General features: G+C 46.3%; 1 protein-coding gene across 1 annotated transcript in view; it reads left to right on the top strand.

Annotated features, from left to right (window-relative positions):
* Positions 1 to 23,227, top strand: part of LOC144479692 (inactive tyrosine-protein kinase PEAK1-like) — a 97,365-nt gene that overhangs the window by 54,288 nt on the left and 19,850 nt on the right. The window contains exon 2 of the mRNA XM_078198720.1: positions 3,818 to 3,978. Within this exon, the coding sequence (XP_078054846.1) occupies positions 3,818 to 3,978 (161 nt within the window). The remainder of the gene's footprint in view (positions 1 to 3,817; positions 3,979 to 23,227) is intronic.

Raw genomic sequence — 23,227 nt, 5'->3', positions numbered from 1 at the left:
CGGGTCGATGCACCTAACCAGCATGACTTTGAGACTGTGGGAGGACACCGGAGCACCTGGAGGAAACCCACACAGAAACAGGGAGAACGTGCAAACTCCGCACAGACAGTGACCCAAGCCGGGAATCAAACCCAGGTCCCTGGCGCTGTGAGGCAGCATTGCTAACCACTGTGCCAACATGTCACTCACAAGGGCCAGGACGCACCCCAATTCTAAGAAGGGGCATTGCGAGGAATGGAAATTTGGGTAGATCTTACCTTACAATGGGCGGCAGTGACCAAAAGTCTGACGTCATGGCATTTCATTGTCTGGCTCGCCACCCCTCCCGTAATGCTGTCAGTCAGGATGGATTACAAAGGCAGCATCAGGGCGGTCATAAATCAGCAACCGCACCAACCATCCAATCCACAGCATCTCAGGGGTGGGCTGCTTCGAATGGGCACATTCATACCTTGTACCACATCTAAAGAGTAATGCTGTTTTGAAGCACTATAAAAAACAAATTCCCATCAAAAAGAAATGTTAAAAATCCAGACATACAGTAAAATGTCTATTAAAATATCGGGGGAGGTGGTGGCCTAGTGGTATTCTTGCTAGGCTATTAATCCAGAAACTCAGCTAATGTTCTGGGGACCGGGTTCGATTCCCACCACGGCAGGTGGTGGAATTTGAATTCAATAAAAAATATCTGGAATTAAGAATCTACTGATGACCATGAAACCATTGTCAATTGTCGGAAAAACCCATCTGGTTCAATGTCCTTTAGGGAAGAAAATCTGCCCTCCTTACCTGGTCTGGCCTACATGTGACTCCGGAGCCACAGCAATGTGGTTGACTTTCAACCACCCTCTGAAGTGGCCTAGCAAGCCACTCAGTCCAAGGGCAACTAGGGGTGGGCAATAAATGCTGTAAGAGTTTTAACAACACCAGGTTAAAGTCCAACAGGTTTATTTGGTAGCAAATACCATTAGCTTTCGGAGCGCTGCTCCTTCGTCAGATGGAGTGGAAATCTGCTCTCAAACAGGGCACAGAGACACAAAATCAAGTTACAGAATACTGATTAGAATGTGAATCTCTACAGCCAACCAGGTCTTAAAGATACAGACAATGTGAGTGGAGGGAGCATTAAGCACAGGTTAAAGAGATGTGTATTGTCTCCAGACAGGACAGCCAGCAAGTCCAGGAGGCAAGTTGTGGGGGTTACTGATAGTGTGACATAAACCCAACATCCTGGTTTAGGCCGTCCTCATGTGTGCGGAACTTGGCTATCAGTTTCTGCTCAGCGACTCTGCGCTGTCGTGTGTCGTGAAGGCCGCCTTGGAGAACGCTTACCCGAAGATCAGAGGCTGAATGCCTGTGACCGCTGAAGTGCTCCCCCACAGGAAGAGAACAGTCTTGCCTGGTGATTGTCGAGCGGTGTTCATTCATCCATTGTCGTAGCGTCTGCATGGTTTCCCCAATGTACCATGCCTCGGGACATCCTTTCCTGCAGCGTATCAGGTAGACAATGTTGGCTGAGTTGCAAGAGTAGGTACCGTGTCCCTGGTAGATGGTGTTCTCACATGAGATGATGGCATCTGTGTCGATGATCCGGCACGTCTTGCAGAGGTTGCTGTGGTAGGGTTGTGTGGTGTCGTGGTCACTGTTCTCCTGAAGGCTGGGTAGTTTGCTGCGGACAATGGTCTGTTTGAGGTTGTGCAGTTGTTTGAAGGCAAGAAGTGGGGGTGTGGGGATGGCCTTGGCGAGATGTTCGTCTTCATCAATGACATGTTGAAGGCTCCGGAGGAGATGCCGTAGCTTCTCTGCTCTGGGGAAGGTTCCTCGCACTATCCAGAGATGTGTGGACTAAATGGATTGGCCATGCTAAGTTGCCCCTTAGTGTTCCAATATCTGTAGGGGGATTAGTGGGGTAAATACGTGGGGTTACGGGAATAGGACCTGGGTGAGATGTTCTGTCAGGGAATCAGTGCAGACCGGATGGGCCAAATGGTCTCCTTCTTTAACCTGCATTAAGCACAGGTTAAAGAGATGTGTATTGTCTCCAGACAGGACAGCCAGCAAGTCCAGGAGGCAAGCTGTGGGGGTTACTGATAGTGTGACATAAACCCAACATCCCAGTTTAGGCCATCCTCATGTGTGCGGAACTTGGCTATCAGTTTCTGCTCAGCGACTCTGCGCTGTCGTGTGTCGTGAAGGCCGCCTTGAAGAACACTTACCCAAAGATCAGAGGCTGAATGCCCGTGACCGGTGAAGTGCTCCCCCACAGGAAGAGAACAGTCTTGCCTGGTGATTGTTGAGCGGTGTTCATTCATGCTGGCCAGCCAGCGATGCCCATGTCCCATGAATGAATAAAAAAAACATGGTACTGTAACTATTGCAGAATAGTTTCTGTTTAAAAGTGCCATTCCAAATGGATATTGGGAGGAAAAAAAAGAGCATATTCTGTCTGGTAGAAAATTAATTCCTGTCTCCAATTCTTTAATCCCCTGTCCTGGATGTGAAAATGTCCTCAGTGCACAGTACCAATGATTTTGCTCCAACATATTGTTCAATAAGATGGGAGATCTTGAATTGTGAAAGCCCAGTGTTAAATTGGACGAAGCCATTATGGGAAGTAGGTATATACATAGAGTTGCAAAGTAAGGCTGAGGCCTGTCATTGCTTTTCTTGATGTGGAGATGCCAGCGTTGGACTGGGGTGAACACAGTAAGAAGTCTCACAACACCAGGTTAAAGTCCAACAGGTTTATTTGGTAGCAAATACCATAAGCTTTCGGAGCACTGCTCCTTCGTCAGATGGAGTGGAAATGTGCTCTTAAACAGTGCAAACAGACAGAAAATCAAGTTGCAGAATACTGATTAGAATGCGAATCCCTACAGCCAGCCAGGTCTTAAAGGTACAGACAATGTGGGTGGAGGGAACATTAAACACAGGTTAAAGAAGATGTGTATTGTCTCCAGACAGAACAGCTAGTGAGATTCTGCAAACCCAGGAGGCAAGCTGTGGGGGTTACTGATAATGTGACATAAATCCAACATCCCGGTTTAGGCCGTCCTCATGTGTGCGGAACTTGGCTATCAGTTTCTGCTCAGCGATTCTGCGCTGTCGTGTGTTGTGAAGGCCACCTTGGAGAACGCTTACCAGAGGAAGCCTGTTTCCTTCCTGAGGCGACTGTACCTTGAACTGTACATGTTTCACTCTGTCACTAATACATCTAAATTCCATGCACTACCAAACTGAGGTCAGAGAATAAAAGCACGAAGAGTATATGCTCTGTAAGTTGTACTGTTAACCTTTTTCAGTGATGTGCAAATGCAGACTGGTCGGGTTGGAAGTCTGCTTAATGTATGGATCTTGAAAGGCCAGCGAGTGAAATAAACTCCCCATAGTGCACAGTGCACAGTAAGTACAACTGGAAACATAGAAGCCCCATAGCCCCTCTCTCACGCCATTAGGTTAAAACAGGGAGTTCAGTTACTCCTGTGGTGCTGTGGTTTAACAGACAAAAATTGCACATCCGTTGCGCAAGATAATTAGATTGTGCTATACATTTATGTGTCTATTTATATATGTCTAGGTAGGGAAAGCCAAGTTTCACCATGAGCAGAAATACTTTAGTCGTTCATTTTGTACGAGTGCTTTGTTTTTGCATTATCGCAGAAAACGGAACGCATAATTCACCGGTACATGTCCGTTGCATCTCGCAAGGTAGCTTGCATCAGGACTTCCTGATTTTATAAAGTCTGCTCAGTATTAACGCAAGACAGAGAGAGAGATTTTTTTTTAAAAACCACTCCTGCCTTATTTTGTCACCCAGGCAAAGGTTTGCAGAGGGGATGAGTGACAGTATATCTGATGCGGACTCGAGCAGTACCTGCTCACAACAGCAGACCTCGACTTCACAAGACTCGGCAATATTCACCTCCGAAGAATCCAGCAGCAGCATAGATTCAGACAGCAGGATGTATGTCAATCTGGGTAAGTTTGGACTGAATTACAAATACAAGTCTTGTGCACTGTAATCTATACTTTTACAGAGCTGGATAATAAGGTGATCACGGGGGAAGGATACAGATGAAATGTGATTTTTAATTCAATAAACTTCTGTTTTTCAATTGCATCTTACTTTAACTACAATATTACTTCAACACTGCAGTATTGAAGTGTAGATTAGCAGCTAAAATATTAAAATAAACAATATTTCACTCTTAATTTTCCAAAACTTGATCCCAGTTGCATAAAATAGCAAGTGGACTGTAACTGATTAGAAATAATTAATTAATATAAAATTGTTATTCATCTAGTACTGTGTTGTACGCTGTACTGAATGAAACTGAGAGACATATGCAGAGATCCTACTCTCTGGAGGATCGCTGGTCCTATACAAATTAAACCAGTGCAGAAATAATGGATTTTGTGCTCTCCTATCAATGGGTTTGAGGGTGAGGGGTGGGGCGGGGGGGGGGGGGGGGGGGAGACATGTAAATTACATCAGGTGGCTACCCTCCGCCCACCCATCCACCCCTGCCCCCACCACAATTATAACAGCGGCTGGGATGGCAGTGGGGCAATTGGGGCCCATAAGTGGGAAATTAATGCCCACCGCAAACAGCATTTAATCGGCAATGGGGAAGGCCCATGCCAAGCCACCAGCTGGCAAGTTATCCTGCATGGGTATCCCAAAGGTAGGGGAGTCTAAAACTAGAGGGCATAGGTTTAAGGTGAGAGGGGAGAGATACAAAAGTGTCCAGAGGGGCAATTTTTTCACACAGAGGGTGACGAGTGTCTGGAACAAGCTGCCAGAGGTAGTAGTAGAGGCAGGTACAATTTTGTCTTTTGAAAAGCATTTTGATAGTTACATGGGTACGATGGGTACACAGGGATATGGGCCAAATGCGGGCAATTGGGATTAGCTTTGGGGTTTAAAAAAAAAGGGCGGCATGGACAAGTTGGGCCAAAGGGCCTGTTTCCATGCTGTAAACCTCTATGACTCTATGACTCTATGGGCTGGAGATAGCTGAGTGTGGCCCCTTCCTTAACTGGTCCCCTGGGATCATTAGAAGACCTGCCCAAGTGTCACTTCTCTGCCCCACCCATTGCCCTCCCCCCATGATTTTTCAAACCAACGTAGGAACAGGAGTAGGCCATTCAGCCCTTCAAGCCCACTCCACCATTCAATAAGATCATGGCTGATCTGTGGCCTAACTCCATGTGTCTGCCCAAGGCCCATATCTCTTGGTCAATAAAAAAAACTGTCTATCTCAGGCTTAAACCTAACAATGGAGCCAGCATCCACCACCGTGAGAGGAAGAGGGCGGAATTTTCCCATCCCACCCACGGCACAGGACCAGATAAAGATTTGTTAACCTTCGGAGGAATTTTCTGATCGTGAGGCGAGCCTGGCCGGAAAATCCCGCCCAGAGAGTTCCAAACTCCCGCCACGCTCTGCGTGTAGAAGTGTTTTCTAACATCTTTCCTGAATGACTTGGCCCTAATTTTTAGAATATGGCCCCTGATTCTACAGCCCTCAACTGGTGGAAACAGTTTATCTTTATCTACCCGGTCGTTCCCTGTAAATATTTTGTAGACTTCTATACGTCCTGGCCCACCCTTCTAGCCAACCACCCTCCCCTCACTAAGCCCCAACACACCGACAAAGTTTCGATGCATTGAACTCATCTCCTCCCTGCCCAACAAAGTGAATATAATTTACCTCCGTGATTTACAGATGGGACCATCGATATATTTTTTACCGAGTTGTCCAAATGTGTAGCCTTTCTGGACTATCACTGGGCGGCACGGTGGTACAGTGGTTAGCACTGCTGCCTCATAACGTGGAGATGCCGGCGTTGGACTGGGGTAAACACAGTAAGAAGTTTAACAACACCAGGTTAAAGTCCAACAGGTTTATTTGGTAGCAAAAGCCACACAAGCTTTCGAGGCTCTGAGCCCCTTCTTCAGGTGAGTGGGAATTCTGTTCACAAACAGAACTTATAAGACACAGACTCAATTTACATGAATAATGGTTGGAATGCGAATACTTACAACTAATCCAGTCTTTAAGAAACAAAACAATGGGAGTGGAGAGAGCATCAAGACAGGCTAAAAAGATGTGTATTGTCTCCAGACAAGACAGCCAGTGAAACTCTGCAGGTCCACGCAACTGTGGGAGTTACAAATAGTGTGACATAAATTCTGATTCTAGGATCGCATGATAAAGACTCAGGAGGAAAAAAGCAGAAATATTTATGTGAAATAGTGTGACATAAACCCAATATCCCGGTTGAGGCCGTCCTTGTGTGTGCGGAACCTGGCTATCAGTTTCTGCTCCGCGACCCTGCGCTGTCGTGTGTCGCGACATAACGCCAGGGACCCGGGTTCAATTCCGGCCTCGGGTCACTGTCTGTGTGGAGTTTGCACATTCTCCCTGTGTCTGCGCGGGTTTCCTCCGGGTGCTCTGGTTCCCTCCCTCACTCCAAAGTTGTGCGGGTTAGGTTGACCCTAGTGTCAGGGAGATTAACAGGGTAAACATGTGGGGTTGCGGGAATGGGGCCTGGGTGGGATTGTGATAGGTGCAGACTCGATGGGCTAAATGGCCTCCTTCTGCACTATAGGGATTCTGTTCTTGATTCTCCTGGTGGGGCTACCAGTACATCAAAAGCCTTCGGCCTGTAACTAGATTTCTTACCCCTGAGGGACTGAAATCCCGCCTCCAGCCTACTAATGGCCAATTGGCCATTAAATTATTGCAGGGCAGCCATTCTTTTCCTGAAAGGGTTTTCTACCAACATTTTAGCTGGGGGAGCGCGGAGGCGGGGTGGGGAGGGGGAGGGTAGAGATCATGGTGCTCCATAAAACTCAGCCCGTAGACATCTTCACATTGGTGATAATTAGGCAATGGTTGAGATATAATTGTTTTTCCTCAGATATATCCTCATTCACTGCCACCTAACATTTGCTGATCCATCAAATGAATTGTTTTGTAATCCTAATGAATTATTTGTTAATTATTGCTCCATTTTAATCCTTCCTAACGGGTGTCATAGAATCATAGAAACCCTACAGTGCAGAAGGAGGCCATTCGGCCCATCGAGTCTGCACCGACCACAATCCCACCCAGGCCCTACCCCACATATTTACCCGCTAATCCCTCTAACCTACGCATCCCAGGACTCTAAGGGGCAATTTTTAACCTGGCCAATCAACCTAACCCGCACATCTTTGGCCTGTGGGAGGAAACCGGAGCACCCGGAGGAAACCCACGCAGACACGAGGAGAATGTGCAAACTCCACACAGACAGTGACCCGAGCCGGGAATCGAACCCGGGACCCTAGAGCTGTGAAGCAGTAGTGCTAACCACTGTGCTACCGTGCCGCCCCGTGTCCTGCTCAAATCAGCTTTTTTGATCAGTGACGTGTCGCTTTTGAATGGGGCTTTAATGTGCCAGTTCCCCAGATCCTTTCGGGCTGGAGAAAGCCCTGATATGTCAGACAAGCGACCGTGAGCAATAGGGCAGAGGAAACTCAATTCCTTCATCATCGCACCAGACGGTTCATTTGAACAAGTCTTCGCCTCACGGTGATATGGTGAAGGACCCAGCAAGCAAATTTTCATTATGTGAAAATAATGTAAATGTGGGATTGGACCGCAAGCCATATTGGTCAGGCTGCAACTCCACATCGTAATCAGCATTTCCAGCTGCACATCAGCGAAGCCAGGAATCGCTGAAGGCTGCCATGTAAGAATGAAGTTTCAACTTCTTGCCTTAATGAATGTGGTGCCAAGAGGGGCAGAAATACTCCTCTCAACACCTCATTTAAACCACGGCCTTCTGCCGGTGAATACTCACCTTCCCCACCCCCCCACCCCCCCATACCCCCCCCCCCCCCCCCCCCCCAGCCCCTGCCCTGCCCCAATGACCCTCCTAATGCCTCCCTCCCAGAGTCACCACGAATGGCAGAATAACCCCCTCCATGGGATGCCACAGAGTCCATTAGTGACGCTCGCAGTTCCTCGATGCCACCTTAATGAGGCTGGCAGACCAATGTCCTTGTGATAGATCGAAGGCGACTTGATGTGGTTTGAATCAATAAAGGTTTTATTGCCAAATAAAGAATAATATATCGACAACAAGGTCAGACTAAATTACAATGCGACTGTTCTGTTTGACTCCCTGGCTCCAACTGCAAGTCTCTCCTTGACCTGTGCTACGCACCCTCCTGCTAATTGGTTCAGCTTCCCACTGGGGAGACACATTGGGTGAAAGTTTGAGCCAACATTCGTCGTCTGCAAGGTTGCCGGCAAGGCCTCAAGTTCCGGAAGTTGCCGTTCTCGCCAGCCGCATTGAATCTTTCCCGTCCCTCGCCAGTGAAATGATCAGGTTCATGACCACAGTGGGTGTGAACCTGCTTTGCATGCATTTTAAATCATTGAAACACCCTCCACCCCTGCCCTATCTTGACCGCTTGCCATATCTTCAACCCGCGCCGATGTGATGTCACATTAGTGCGGTTTACAACAGGTTCACACAGATGGGAATCTGTCATGGAGATCTCTACAGGGGTGCAAAGTTACGTATAGGCCCCGGTGGACGAGGGAATTGGTCAGGCAGTGCCCTGGTAATGCCCCCATGGCACAGGTTGGCACTGCCAGGTTGGCACCATACCACCCTGGCAGTGCCAACCTGGTGGTACCAACTTGGCAATGCCAACCTGTGACAAGGGGTGGGCCCCTGTGGGAGCCTCACGAGAGGGGATTCATGCAGCTGTGGTTGTGGGCTGGGAGTGCTCCAACAAGCTGGGGATGCCAGTAAGGGTCATTGCAGAGGGGGGAGATGAGGGGGAGCATGCTGGCTCCGACTGTGGGGAGGAGGGGACTGATGATCATGGGGAGTGACTGCTGGCTCCAATCAGAGATGGGGAGGGGAGACCTTGAGGCCTTCCTGGTGGGGGCCTTTCTGACGCGTTTAGGCCCCACTTCCCTCCAGAAACAACACTCTGCCATTTTTTGGTAAGATTTCACCCATAGAGTCCTCGCCGATCATGTGGCCCTCAGAAAATGCCCACCCTTAAAGGACCATGCTACTACAGTCCTACTACCAGGCTCATTGGGGTGTACCGCACTCACTACACTGCCCCAATTAAGATACAATGTTTAGGCCTTATAAGACAACCATTCGTCTCATTCTCTATTTTTATAGTTCTGCTGGAAAGTTCACCCTCTCATTTTTATTTCTTAAACATAGCACTCAACTACATGAAAATGTGTTTGCCAATGCTTTTTCTTGCTAATAGAAAGGAGAACATGAAAAAAGACGTCATTTTCTAATCAAATGATATCATGTATAAAGGACACAATAATGTGTTTCCACTTAATTTATATCATTTTTCTCATGAATATATTACCCCTTTGAAAGCTTTCTTTCTTATCATAACTTTTAGTGCAGCAAAAAGATATGTGTGGAGATTATTTTATATCCAGAAACAAAATTTGCCTTTGTGGATCTTGACATCTGAGTTAGAAGGTTGTAGGTTCAAGTTTCCTCCATTGAAGCTCTATGCTGACACTCTAGCATTATGCCGAGGGAGCACTGCACTGCTGGAGGTGCCATCATCATGCCATGGGTCGCATGGCGGCACAATAGTTAGCCCAGCTGCCTCACAGCCCCAGGGACCTGGGTTCGATTCCCGGCTTTGGCCACTGTCTGGGCGGACTCTGCACATTCTCCCCATGTCTGCGTGGGTTTCCTCCAGGTGCTCCGGGTCTCCTCCCACAATCCGAAAGACATGCTGGTTAGGTGCATTGGCTGTGTTAAATTCTCCCGCAGTGTACCCGAACAGGCCCCGGAGTGTGGCGACTAGGGGATTTTTACAGCAACTTCATTGCAGTGTTAATGTAAGCCCACCTGTGACACTAATAAATCTAATCTAATCTACATTCAGATGGCACATTAAAATATCCTGTCTATCAGGTAGATATAAAAAGCATCCCATCGCACTATTTGAAGAAGAACAGGTGCTTTCGTCCCTGTGTTGCGGCTAATATTATTAAAATAGATTATCTGGAGATTTATCACATTGTGGGTAGAGTGGGGTAGAGTGCTGTGCTCAAATCAACTGCTCCATTTCAAACATTACAACAACACTGTTCAAAATTAATTGGGAGAATCATAGAACACTGTGGCACAGAGGAGGCCTTTTTGTCGTATCTGTGTTGTTTCTTTAAAAGAGCAGCTGAGTTTCGTCCCAGACATTCCCATTTTTGCCATAACCCCAAAAGTCTTTATCCCTAAATACCTGTCCAAATCCCTTTTAAAATTATTATTTTTTAATTAATCCATGGGACATGGGTGTCACTTGCTGGCCAGCAATTGTTGCCCATCCCTAGTTGTCTCAGGACATTTGAGAGTCAACCACATTGCTGTGGGTCTGGAGTCACATTTCAGCCATACCAGGTAAGGATGGCAGATTTCCTTCCCGAAAGGGCATTGGGGCATTGGTGAACCAAATGTTTTTTTTCTGACAATCAGCAATGGTTTCATGGTCATCAGTAGATTCTTAATTCCAGATACTTTAAATTCAATTCAAATTCCACCAGCTGCCGTGGCGGGATTTGAACCCGGGTCCCCAAAACATTAGCTGAGTTTCTGGATTTGAACCCGGGTCCCCAAAACATTAGCTGAGTTTCTGGATTAATAGTCTAGCGATAATACCACTAGGCCATCGTCCCACCCCCAATCACCTCCCATTATTTACGGAATTGGCTTCCATCATCATTTTCAGGCCGAACTTTCAAATCCCAACAGTTCCCTAGTTGAAAAAGATTGGATTAATTGAATGTTAAAGTGCTTTGGGATTCATGATGTTGTGAAAGGAACTACAGGTACATAAAATGCAAGTTCTTTCCTGTGTAAATTGTCACTTGTTGAAATTTATTTCTTTATAGAGAGGACTGAGATCACTAAGTGTTAGGTTGATTGGCCATTCTAAATTAACCCTAGTGCCAAAGGGATTAGCAGGGTATATATGAGGGGTTACAGGAATAGGGCCTGTGTGGGATTGTGGTCGGTGCAGACTCGATGGGCCAAATGGCCTCCTTCTGCACTGTAGGGATTCTATGATTCTATCAATGTTAGCCTTGACTCAGCGGCAGTATTCTGGCTGTCCTCCTGTCAATAGACAACACCAGATATCCCAGTTGACTGAACATAGACTTCGCCTGTTCTTACCCTGAGTGTTCACTGCTGCTGCAGTGTATGAATGTTGTGCATTTTAATATCTGGGAAGAGAGTGGGAAGCTATACAGACCACCTTTAAAGTTTTTAAAGTTTACTTATTAGTCACAAGTAAGACTTACATTAACACTGCAATGAAATGACTGTGAAATTCCCCTAGTCGCCACACTCCAGTGCCTGTTTGGGTCACCTACACCTACAGTGCAGAGGAAGAGGTAAAGCTATATTAGGGTGACATTTACATCCCCACGAGTTGCACTCCTGAATTACCACAATTTTATGCAGTACATCTACTTCCGCCATGAACTTCCCCAGATTCAATTTACAAAACTACTTGCGGCAGGCAGAGCCAATAGACTTTTATTTCCACTCATTCCATTTTAATTCTAAAACAAAGGTGAAAGTGGCCAATTCACCGCTCCATCGAGACTTTGTTTAACCAAGCAGCCATTTAAAGGATTTTGATAGGAGACGAATTTGCAAGAGAGAGACAGAGGGAGATGCCATCAACCAGGATATTTCCAAGATTTTAAATGTTCTTTCACAGGAGATGGCCACCACTGGCTCGGCTCGCTTTTGTCGCCCATTCCTAATCACACTTGGGGAATGTGGGGCTGAGCTGCCTTCTTGAACCACTGCAGTCCATGTGGTGGTAGGTACACCCACAATGCTGTTAGGGAAGGAGGGATCTCCACGTCCTGAAATGAAGGTGTGGTGACAGCGACTTGTGAACATCTGTGTACTTAAAGGAGAAATTGTGTAGGTGCGTGAAAGTAGCTGCTTTTTCATTGCACCGATATTGACCATCTTACATCTGTGTACATTTCCTCTTTGAAAAAGCTTAATTCCTGATCATAGAATCCCTACAGTGCAGAAGGAGGCCATTTGGCCCATCAAGTCTGTACCGACCACAATCCCACCCAGGCCCTATTCCTGTAACCCCACGTACTTACCCAGCTCACCCCCCTGACACTAGGGTCAATTTAGCATGGCCAATCAACCTAACCCACACATCTTTGGAGGAAACTAGAGCACTCTGAGGAAACCCATGCAGACACGGGAAGAATGTGCAGATTCTGCACAGACAATGGCCCGAGGCCGGAATTGAACCCGGGTCCCTGGCGCTGTGAGGCAGCAGTGCTAACCACTGTACCACCGTGCCGGCCCTGATGTCCATTCTATATTTGCTTTTGTGATGTAGATAATACTGTCAAAGCCCATCCCACCTTACGTCAATGTATTTCAAGTCTGGCCTATTGTGAACCCACTTCCTTTATCACTGGTGTCTTCAAATGTTTAGACCCCAAACTTGGAATTCCCTCCCTAAACCCCTTCATCTCTTCAACTTTCCCTTCTCTTTACAACCCTACCTCTCTGAGCAAGCTTTCTTTTTACTAGCAAATGTGTCCCATACAAACTGTATCGTTTTTTAATCCTTCTATGGTTTTTCAAGTTGCATTCGATCTAAGAATTCTTTTCACATTCAGTTTGTCTTTATTTTTCAGCCCTTTTAACTTTTTGTCACTTCCACTGCTTTTCTTTAATGTTTATTCCATTCTGGCCAGTTACATCTGTCTGCGGTATTGCACAAAGCAGGAAAAGTGAAGAAACTGCTTGCAATTGCAGCAATAGATTCCTGTACATGTTGCCATCTGATATGTGATGTAATTTCATAGCTTCATCCTTCCATCCACAGGATATCTTTTTCTCATTTCATCTCAGACGTGTTGACTGCCTTCACATGTCCGTGCATGACTCTCTCCCATCAAGTGTGCCATTTGCTTTAGCCTTGCTGAGTGAATTTGTGTTGCATGTGGGGAGCGCGCAGGAGAGTGGAGTTGAAACCCAAGATCAGCCATGATTGTATTGAATGGGAAGCAGGCTCAACAGGCCATGAGATCTAGTCCTGCTCCTAATCCTTGTGTTCTTCTTGTGTTGTCCCTTACAGGGATGTTAGTGCCTCATCCAAAATGCACTTTTGGAGGAGCTTGGAGTAAAGGGAAATGACTCCAGTCCCAAAACTGTACAAAAGTATGGGTTTAGCAAGTATTGAGTGGATGAAATGTTGGAAGATACAGTGCTGATCTCCAATTCTGTCGCCAACAACCAGAAATATTAACACTTGTTGATGTAAGGTGGCCAATATCATAGCTATGAAGAAGCAGCTACTTTCACACACCTACACAATTATCTCCTTCTTTAAGCACGTAGATATTCACGGGTACCTGTCACCACACAATATCTTCATTTCAGGATATGGAGATCCTTCCCTCCCTAACAATTTAGAAGTCTCACAACACCAAGTTAAAGTCCAACAGGTTTATTTGGTATCACGAGCTTTTGGAGCGCTGCCCCTTCATCAGGTGACTCACTTGATGAAGGAGCTGCGCTCCGAAAGCTCGTGATTCCAAATAAACCTGTTGGACTTTAACCTGGTGTTATGAGACTTCTTACTGTGCCTACTCCAGTCCAAAGCCAGCATCTCCACATCATGCCCCACAAGTTATAAGCCCCTGGCAACAGACTAGTGACCTACTCCTATCTAAGGAAACAGACAAAAATCTGCCTTAGTGCCCGTCTAGGTATGGGGAAAACAACTGGACATTTGCCTTTAGAATTATAACGGAAATAAAAGTCTGTTGGCTCTGCAGGCCACAAATATTTTTTTTTAATGATTTTGGGGAAGTTCCTTTCAGAAGTGGACACAAGATTGTGGCAATTTCGTTCAGGAAGGTAACACGTAAGGAATGTAAATGGCCTCTACTTTAGGCTAGGACATGCTGTAATGGCAAAATGGGCAGAGTCTCACTCTGTAGCTGGTTGTGCTACATTGGTCTGACACTTCTTGATGCCAACACTGGGCTCCTTGAATATCAGTGTCTTAGTCTTTAACACTTATTATTAAACTAGAAAAAGTGCAGGAAAGATTTACTAGGCTGCTACCGGGACTTGATAGTCTGAGTTGTAAGGAGAGGCTGGATAGACTGGGACTTTTTTCCCTGGTGCGTAGGAGGCTGAGGGGTGATCTTACAGAGGTCTCTAAAATAATGAGGGGCACAGATCAGCTAGATAGTCAACATCTTTTCCCAAAGGTAGGGGAGTCTAAAACTGGAGGGCATAGGTTTAAAGTGAGAGGGGAGAGATACAAAAGTGTCCAGAGAGGCAATTTTTTCACTCAGAGGGTGGTGAGTGTCTGGAACAAGCTGCCAGAGGCAGTAGTAGAGGTGGGTACAATTTTGTCTTTTATGAAGCATTTAGACAGTTACATGAGTAAGATGGGTATAGAGGGATATGGGCCAAATGCAGGCAACTGGGACTAGCTTAGTGGTAAATACTGGGCAGCATGAACAAGTTGGGCCGGAAGGCCTGTTTCCATGCTGTAAACCTCTATGACTCTATGACGAGCCCAAGAAAACAGTTCAGATACAGATTTGCTACTTGGAATCTATGAAGAGGAGAACCATCACAAACTCATTAAATCCAATGCCAGGCGAGAAACCACTCACTCTTTTACTGTGTTTTACTGTTTCAGTTGTTGTTTTACTGAAATAGTTAAATTATGATAAAATTTACTATTGTAATTGCTATGCAATTATTCATGTTGTATTTTACTTGGGCAGTTTTAAATTTTAAAAAAAAAATTGTTTTGAATCTTTAAGTCAAATTCAGTCAGCTTTTTTTTGATCAGATAATAATGCACTAAATTATTTTCCATCCTGTGGCATTGGTAGTTTAGAGATACGATCTCTAAAAAATTTAAAGTTACTATCTCTCACAAGAACATTTTGAAACATGGCTGGTAAAAAGGAATTTGAAATGTACATTTTCTCACATATTTTCAGAAATCAAGGTTTGAACTTATCGGTAATATGGAGGCTAAGTGAGGACAAAAAAGGTTCTCTTTAAAGATATAAGCCTTAAAATGTAAAGGTTTTGCGGGTGCTTGGTTTAGATAAGATAAGTCTCTGATGCCAGCAGAAAGCCATCACTGTATTTAAGAAGCTAAAGGCACTCTCCTGAGAAATGCACAAAATAGAGCTTTTAGTTACCCAATTTCCTTCAGTATATGCCCCTTTTACCCAAACTCAGAGAGCTTAAGGATAGGTAAAGCCAAGGCTTAGGGATTCCCTTTTGTGCACAGGAGTAGCTGGACTTGACCAGGCAGACTAGTTGAAGATGTCAATTCTCAGTCTTGTTCTTCAAATAAATCTGTGTGCTCCTGTGCCGATTGTAGGGTAGAGTTCCCAGTGAGTGCAAAGGGCAGGACTGCGACGCAAAGCAAAACAGGAAGGAATCTCAATGTGGATCCACCAGGTTTCTCTTCTGGTACCTGAAGCTAAACATCGTGATTTCGAAAGTGGAGACTATTTCATAGGGTCCACCTCTGTTAAAACAAAAGCCGGATCTGAGAGTATAAAGAGAACAAAGAACAGTACAGCACAGGAAACAGGCCCTTCGGCCCTCCAAGCCTGTGCCGCTCCTTGGTCCAACTAGACCAATCGTTTGTATCCCTCCATTCCCAGACTGCTCATGGGCCGGGATTCTCCGACCTTGTCCCACAGCTGGGATTTTCCGTTCCCGCTGTAGTGAACGGATATTTGGCCGAGTGGCAAATTCTCCACTCTCGCTGGCTGTGGTGACACGGCGTGAGCAGCCGGAGAATTCTGGCCCATGTGTGAGATATTGATTATTAATTAAGTCACCATGGATGGCAGGGCCAGAGTGTTTAGAATTTTGTTTTCCCTCACCTTCTTTTTGGTCTGTTTCTAGTGCCCCCTTCCAGAGCAGCTCGATGCCACTTTCCGGATGGGGCAGAAACTTCTCTGCAGTTGCACGCACCTACCTAGAACTTGGAAATGACCTGACCCACATGATTCAAGACAGGGTCGATCACAGGACATAGCAGCAAAGAAAAGTCCGACTCCACCACACTTCCATTCCCTTAAAAACGTCTGCTTTCATTTTAGCTCATATTTTTAAATGAGAATCTTTTGGTCTCACAAAGCCCTTCTAAATTGACATTGCCGACAGACTCATATCACCACATTGTGCCTATCCGCAGATACACATTGCTGGCAACCAGCCTCATTTAATCCATCAACTGTTAATAAGTAATGAGAGAACTTTATTAGTGGAAAAGCTGTTATGACCAGTCCCGGGGCAAGGTCTCTGCTGAAATTGGGTTGCTCCCATCACAGAAACAGAAATTAATCTCCCCCCTTCCACCTCCACCTCCATGATGGAGGTATCTGCGGCCTTCTTCCCCTCTTGAATCATCCCCGGCATATTCCCATCCCTGCCCCAACCCCATTCATCACCAGCATCAACCCCCCCCCACCCCCCCGCCCCCTCCTTCCCCCACCAGCATCCCCATTGCTCTCTTGTGTCTTTTCCGCCCTAACACAAATAGAAGAATCCCCGCATGTGAGGTTCCCCCTTGGGCCCACCCCTGGCCCTGCCCCTGGCACAGGTTTGCACTGCCAGGTTGACACTATCTTAATGCTCAAGGCCCATGTGGGGCATTTTACAGCCAGTCTAGAGGTTATCAGCCCACACTGAAACAAAGAGGAGACTGTTTCAAGATGCCGAACAGAGTCCCTACACCAACATTGGCTGGCACTACCAACCTGGCACTGTTAACCTGTGCCAGGGGGCAGTGCCAGGGCACTGCCTGGCCATGTCCCTCTCCCCCAGGGGCTAGAATGACCATTGCACCCTCCTGTCTGGGGTGGGGGAAATCCCCACATCAGGTTCATGCCTGTTGCAAACTTTATAGAATCATAAAATCCCCATGGTGCAGAAGGGGGCCATTCAGCCCATCAAGTCTGCACTGACAACAATCCCACCCAGGTCCTATCCCCATAACCCCACATATTTACCCCATTAATCCCTCTAACCTACACATCCCAGGACATTAAGGGGCAATTTAGCATGGCCAATCAACCTAACCCGCCCATCTTCGGACTGTGGGAGGAAACCGGAGCACCCGGAGGAAACCCACTCAGACACGGGAAGAATGTGCAAACTCCACACAAACAGTGACCCAAGCCGGGAATTGAACCCGGGTCCCTGGAGCTGTGAGGCAGCAGCCACCGGGCTGCCCGACACGAGGCTTGAAAATCTCGCAAGGGGGGGAGATCTGGCGAGAGGGGTCTTTAATTGGATTCAAATGTATTTAAATGAATGGAAATTAGGTGCTCGCCCATTACTGGCGTTAACCTGATTTTGCCGCCCGAGATGGGTGGCAGAAATCAGAGATCGCGATGGACGACGAGATTTCCGGGTTTCACCAGATATTGAGCCCCACCAGCAATCTCACGGACGGAGTGTGCGGGCTCAAGACCCTGCCCTGGGTGTAGATCCTGCCCTGGGAGTAGAGTAGGCCATTGGGGCCTCAAGCTTGCTGTCATTCAATAAGATCATGGCTGATTCAATCGTGGCTTCAAGTACACTTTCTTTCCTAACCCCTATATCCCTTGTCAATCAAGAAGCTACCCAATTCAGCCTTAAAAATACTTAATGTTCTCTGGGGAAAGAGAGTTCCTCAGACTTGTGACCCTCTGAGAGAAAGATCCTCCTCATCGCTGTCTTGAATGGGAGACCCCCTATTTTTAAACAGTGTCCCTTAGTTCTGGTCCCTCCCACAGGAATAACATCCTGTCAGCAGCTAGTTTGTCAAGTCCCCTCAGGAACCTATATGTTTCAATAAGATCACCTCTCATTACACTAAACTCCAAGAGATACAAACTGTCCAACCTTTCCTCATGGGATAACCCCCTCCTTCCAGAAATCAGTTGACTGAGCTTTCTCTGTATCGCTTCTAATGCAAATATGTCCTTTTGCAGGACCACTAGGTAGGCCATTCACCATCTGCTGACACACGTGGGGTATCCACTCTTCCCATTTGTAATGGAAAATTGCAATCGGGGTCCTACACCTGGTGTAGGGACTCTGTTTGGCATCTTGAAGCAGTCTCCTCTTTGTTTCAGTGTGGGTTGATAAACTCTATACTGGCCTGTCTATAAATTGCACCAAGTGGGCCCTGAACATTAATGTGGTAACCAAGATATTCCCCCTCCCCCACTCCTTCGTCACAACCCCTCCTCCCCTCCCGCTCAACCGCCAACCCCAATTTTCAACTGCTTTCTGCTTATTTTGGGGGCAAGAGAACAGATGGCTAGCAGTTGAAAATCACCCGCTCTTTTTTTTCTGAGGCTGTTACGCAATAATAGTTTCAAGAAATATAACTAGACTTCTGCCAAAGAACAAACTCACACCACAAACCATAATCCCACAACTGCCCTTTGGAAACAGAACTTACAAACTGAATTTTTTTTTCAAAGATTATTTTTACAACAATGTGGACATTTTACAGAAAGAGTTCCTTCAGACTGGGATTGGAACGCAGAGGGAAATGATGAGTTGCTGGACCTCTTTTAGTTGCACACTGGAACTCAAAATGTGATTTGATCCGAAAGAATCTTCAGCTAAATGCACAGTAATATTAATGCATGTGGCCTTAGTTCAGTGCATGTAGCCTACAATCGCAGTGGCATGAAATGCCAGCATGGTGGCACAGTGGTTAGCACTGCTGCCTCACAGCGCCAGGGACCCGGGTTCAATTCTGGCCTTGGGTGACTGTCTGTGTGGAGTTTGCACATTCTCCCCGTGTCTGCATAGGTTTCCTCCAGGTGCTCCGGTTTCCTCCCACAGTCCAAATATATGCAGGTTAGGTGGACTGGCCATGCTAAATTGCCCCTTAGCGTCCCAAGGATTAGTGGGATTAGGGGGAGTAAATACGTGGGGTTATGGGAATAGGACAAGGAAAGATGCTCTATTGGTGTAATGACTTCAATTGGGCCATTGAGGTTGGCCTATTGGAATATGAACTTCCTGATTAAGGAGTCAGTTGATGGGTCAATCAGGGAGTCTTTTCCTTGTATTTAACCGGGAGCATCGGTTCCTCTGGCACCCCCGAAGATAGACCGCTCACTACTAGCACTCTGTGTACTGCTGTTGGGATTGTAAATAAAGGGATTTTGGTGAGGGGCTTCTACCTCCGAAGACTTTCAATTGGTGAGACTCGATGGGCCAAATGGCCCCCTTCTGCACCGTAGGGATTCTATGTTTCTAAAAGTAAAACTTGCATCTTTCAAAGTATAAGCATGGATTAATTTGGGCATTGACCTTGCAGAATGAAATCCAGGAATGCTAACTTTCTTCAAATCAACTGGTTAATAAGTGTAACTTATTGCTTGACCATTGTTGGAGAAACATCACCCCTGCTCTGCTAACACTGCTTATCCGGTTTAAACTGAACAATATCGACTAAACGGCAAGCAATTAAATTGTGCAGCAATCATTTGGAAAAGCGCAAACACAGATGTAAAACAGGGAAGGAATGCTATAGTTTCCAGATTAATAATAGTAGCCTTTTGATCAAGAATACTAGCTGCATGAGATGTCAGATCTTATCTTAAACAAATGTTACTTCTGACTGACAAAGACAGTTGGTCATATCTGATAACGTTTGAAAGAATGTGCAGGACTGACCATAAATAATAATAGTAGCCTTTTGATCACGGCACGGTAGCACAGTGGTTAGCACTGCTGCTTCACAGCTCCAGGGACCTGGGTTCGATTCCCAGATTGGGTCACTGTCTGTGTGGAGTTTGCACATTCTCCTCGTGTCTGCGTGGGTTTCCTCCGGGTGCTCCGGTTTTCCTCCCGCAGTCCAAAGATGTGTGGGTTAGGTTGATTGGCCACGCTAAAATTGCACCTTAGTGTCCTGAGATGCGTAGGGTAGAAGGATTAGTGGGTAAATGTGTAGGGATATGGGAGTAGGGCCTGGGATTGTGGTCGGTGCAGATTCGATGGGCCAAATGGCCTCTTTCTTCACTGTAGGGTTTCTATGTTTCTATGAAATGGTTGCCACTGAACAAGAGTCATTTCATGATCTGAAACTAGGTACAATCATTGGGTATCACCCTGATCTCATGGAATTAATTTACTGGTTTCATTGATTTAAGAGCACAGTCCAACCCATGTTAGACTCCAAACAAACCTAAATGTGGATCATTTCAGAAAGATTACATTAACTTAGCGTTATCTGACAGAAATCAGCTTCAGCCGTGGTTATTCTGCAAAAGAAGTCAGATGTTAAAAGATTAATAATGCAAAACAAACGGATAAATATGTTGATCAACAAAAGTACATGGCATAAATGCCATTAGTGTTGTGAGATTCCTGAATTGATACGATGCTGGGACAGAGTTGGACTTGGGGAAAATTGGCCTTGTCAGGTTCTTGCCCCGACAACTGACCCACTGCTGTTTTGAAAGAGATTCCTCCCCCACAGCTGCCCCCTTCCCTGTCCACCGCCCCCCCCCCCCCCCCCCCCCCCCCACCCACCCACCGGCCTCCCCCACTCCATGCCTACCTGTTTCAAACATTAAATCCCACTTAATGTGCTAACTGGATCCCATGACTTACATAGAATCTGGTTAGGACTTGAGGGGAGAACTGATCGAAAGGTGCACTCTCTGATAAGCTCTAGAGGAGAAGAGGTCCAGTTTTATAGGGCCAGGAATGTTCCTGTAAGCACCATAACAAATAATTTCCTAGGGCGGCACAGTAGCACAGTGGTTAGCACTGCTGTCTCACAGCACCAGGGACCCGGGTTCAATTCCAGCCTTGGGTGACAGCCTGTGTGGAATTTGTACATTCTCCCCGTGTCTGTGTGGGTTTCCTCCAAGTACTCCAGTTTCCTCCCACAGTCCAAAGATGTGTAAGTTAGGTGTATTAGCCATGCTAAATTGCCCCTTAGTGTCCCAAGATGTGCAGATTAAGGGAATTAGTGGGGTAAATTAGTGGGGTTACAGGGATAGGGTGGGGAGCCTGGGTAAGATGCTCTGATGGCCTCCTTTTTCACTGTGGGGATTCTTCTATGACTATATGACACTGCTGCCCCATGCCCCCACTGTTTCTTGTTGGTCAGGATATTGCCCAGCCTTAATCCAAAGGTCTGCACTGAGGCACCCATTTGGCAGCCACAGTTTGCTCATGAGATGCACATGAGCACAATAATTCCATTATTTGGAAGAAATAATGTAGGGAGGAGTTATACAATAAATGGCAGAGTCATCAGGAGTATAGAAACACAGAGGGACGTAGGTGTGCAAGTCCACAAATCCTTGAAGGAGGCAACACAGGTGGAGAAGGTGGTGAAGAAGGCATATGGTATGCTTGCCTTTATAGGACGGGGTATAGAGTATAAAAACTGGAGTCTGATGATGCAGCTGTATAGAATGCTGGTTAGGCCACATTTGGAGTACTGCGTCCAGTTCTGGTTGCCGCACTACCAGAAGGACGTGGAGGCGTTAGAGAGAGTGCAGAGAAGGTTTACCAGGATGTTGCCTGGTATGGAGGGTCTTAGCTATGAGGAGAGATTGGGTAGACTGGGGTTGTTCTCCCTGGAAAGACGGAGAATGAGGGGAGATCTAATCGAGGTGTACAAGATTATGAAGAGGATAGATAGGGTGAACAGTGGGAAGCTTTTTCCCAGATCAGAAGTGACGTTCACGAGGGGTCACGGGCTCAAGGTGAGAGGGGCGAAGTATAACTCAGATATTAGAGGGATGTTTTTTACACAGAGGGTGGTGGGGGCCTGGAATGCGCTGCCAAGTAGGGTGGTGGAGGCAGGCACGCTGACATCGTTTAAGACTTACCTGGATAGTCACATGAGCAGCCTGGGAATGGAGGGATACAAACAATTGGTCTAGTTGGACCAAGGAGCAGCACAGGCTTGGAGGGCCGAAGGGCCTGTTTCCTGTGCTGTACTGTTCTTTGTTCTTTGTATGAGGCTACACCTCAAAAACTTGGAATACTGTGTCCAATTCTGGTCACCCTATTGTAGGAAGGATATTATTAAACTAGAAAGAGTGCAGAAAAGATTTACTAGGATGCTACCGGGACGTGATGGATTGAGTTATAAGGAGAGGCTGGATAGACTGGGACTTTTTTCTCTGGAGCGTAGGAGGCTGAGGGATGATCTTATAGAGGGCTATAAAATAATAAAGGGCACAGACCAGCTCGATAGTCAATATCTTTCCCCAACGGTATGGGAGTTTAAAACTAGAGGGCATAGGTTTAAGGTGAGAGGGGAGAGATACAAAAGCGTTCAGAGGGACAATTTTTTCACACAGAGGGTGGTGACTGTCTGGAACAAGCTGCCAGAGGCAGTAGTAGAGGCGGGTACAATTTTCTCTTTTAAAAAGCATTTAGATAGTTAAATGGGTAAGATGGATATAGAGGGCCAAATGTGGGCAATTGGGACTAGCTTAGGGGTTTTTTTAAAAAATGGACGGCATGGACAAGTTGGGCCGTAGGGCCTATTTCCATGCTGTAAACCTCTATGACTCTAATAGCTTTCACTTCTTCACCACCAGCCTGGTTAGTGAGACAAAACTCAAAGTCAAACCCTGTTGTTCCTTAATGTTGCTTCTCCTTATGCTGGGTTTTCGCTTGTTGACTGAATTAAATTCAGTTCCATACATTTGTCAAAGCCTACTTAAACTGTTATTTAGATTGCTAGGAAAGGAAGACCCGTTTCAACCCTGTGTAGAACAGTCAGTGGAATCAGTTCTTCTCTTCGTCATTGTAGGGTCAGTATATGTTGCCACAATGCAAATGACGGAATGATATGCAGGAGGGAACCTGGAGGTAGAATGACCGGATAAACCAGTTACTGACAATTTACCAAAAATTAATCCGTTGAATAATTGGGCGGGAATTTACGGCCTCGCTCGGGCGAGACTGGAAATTCCCACCCGAGGTCAATGGAGATTTCCGTTGTCGGATCTTCGCCCGCGCCGATTCCGTGGTGGATGAGGTGGTAGAGTTCCGGCCATTGTCTTAGATATCATAAGAAAGTCATAAAATGATAGCGAGAAAAGGCACAGTCAAGATTACTCTTAAAAATAGGACAGTGCAAG

Source organism: Mustelus asterias, chromosome 26 (assembly GCF_964213995.1).
Source record: "Mustelus asterias chromosome 26, sMusAst1.hap1.1, whole genome shotgun sequence".
NCBI classification, from domain to species: domain Eukaryota; kingdom Metazoa; phylum Chordata; class Chondrichthyes; order Carcharhiniformes; family Triakidae; genus Mustelus; species Mustelus asterias.
The sequence above is the reverse complement of the archived record's forward strand: the minus strand, read 5'-3'. Positions and strand labels throughout refer to the sequence as shown.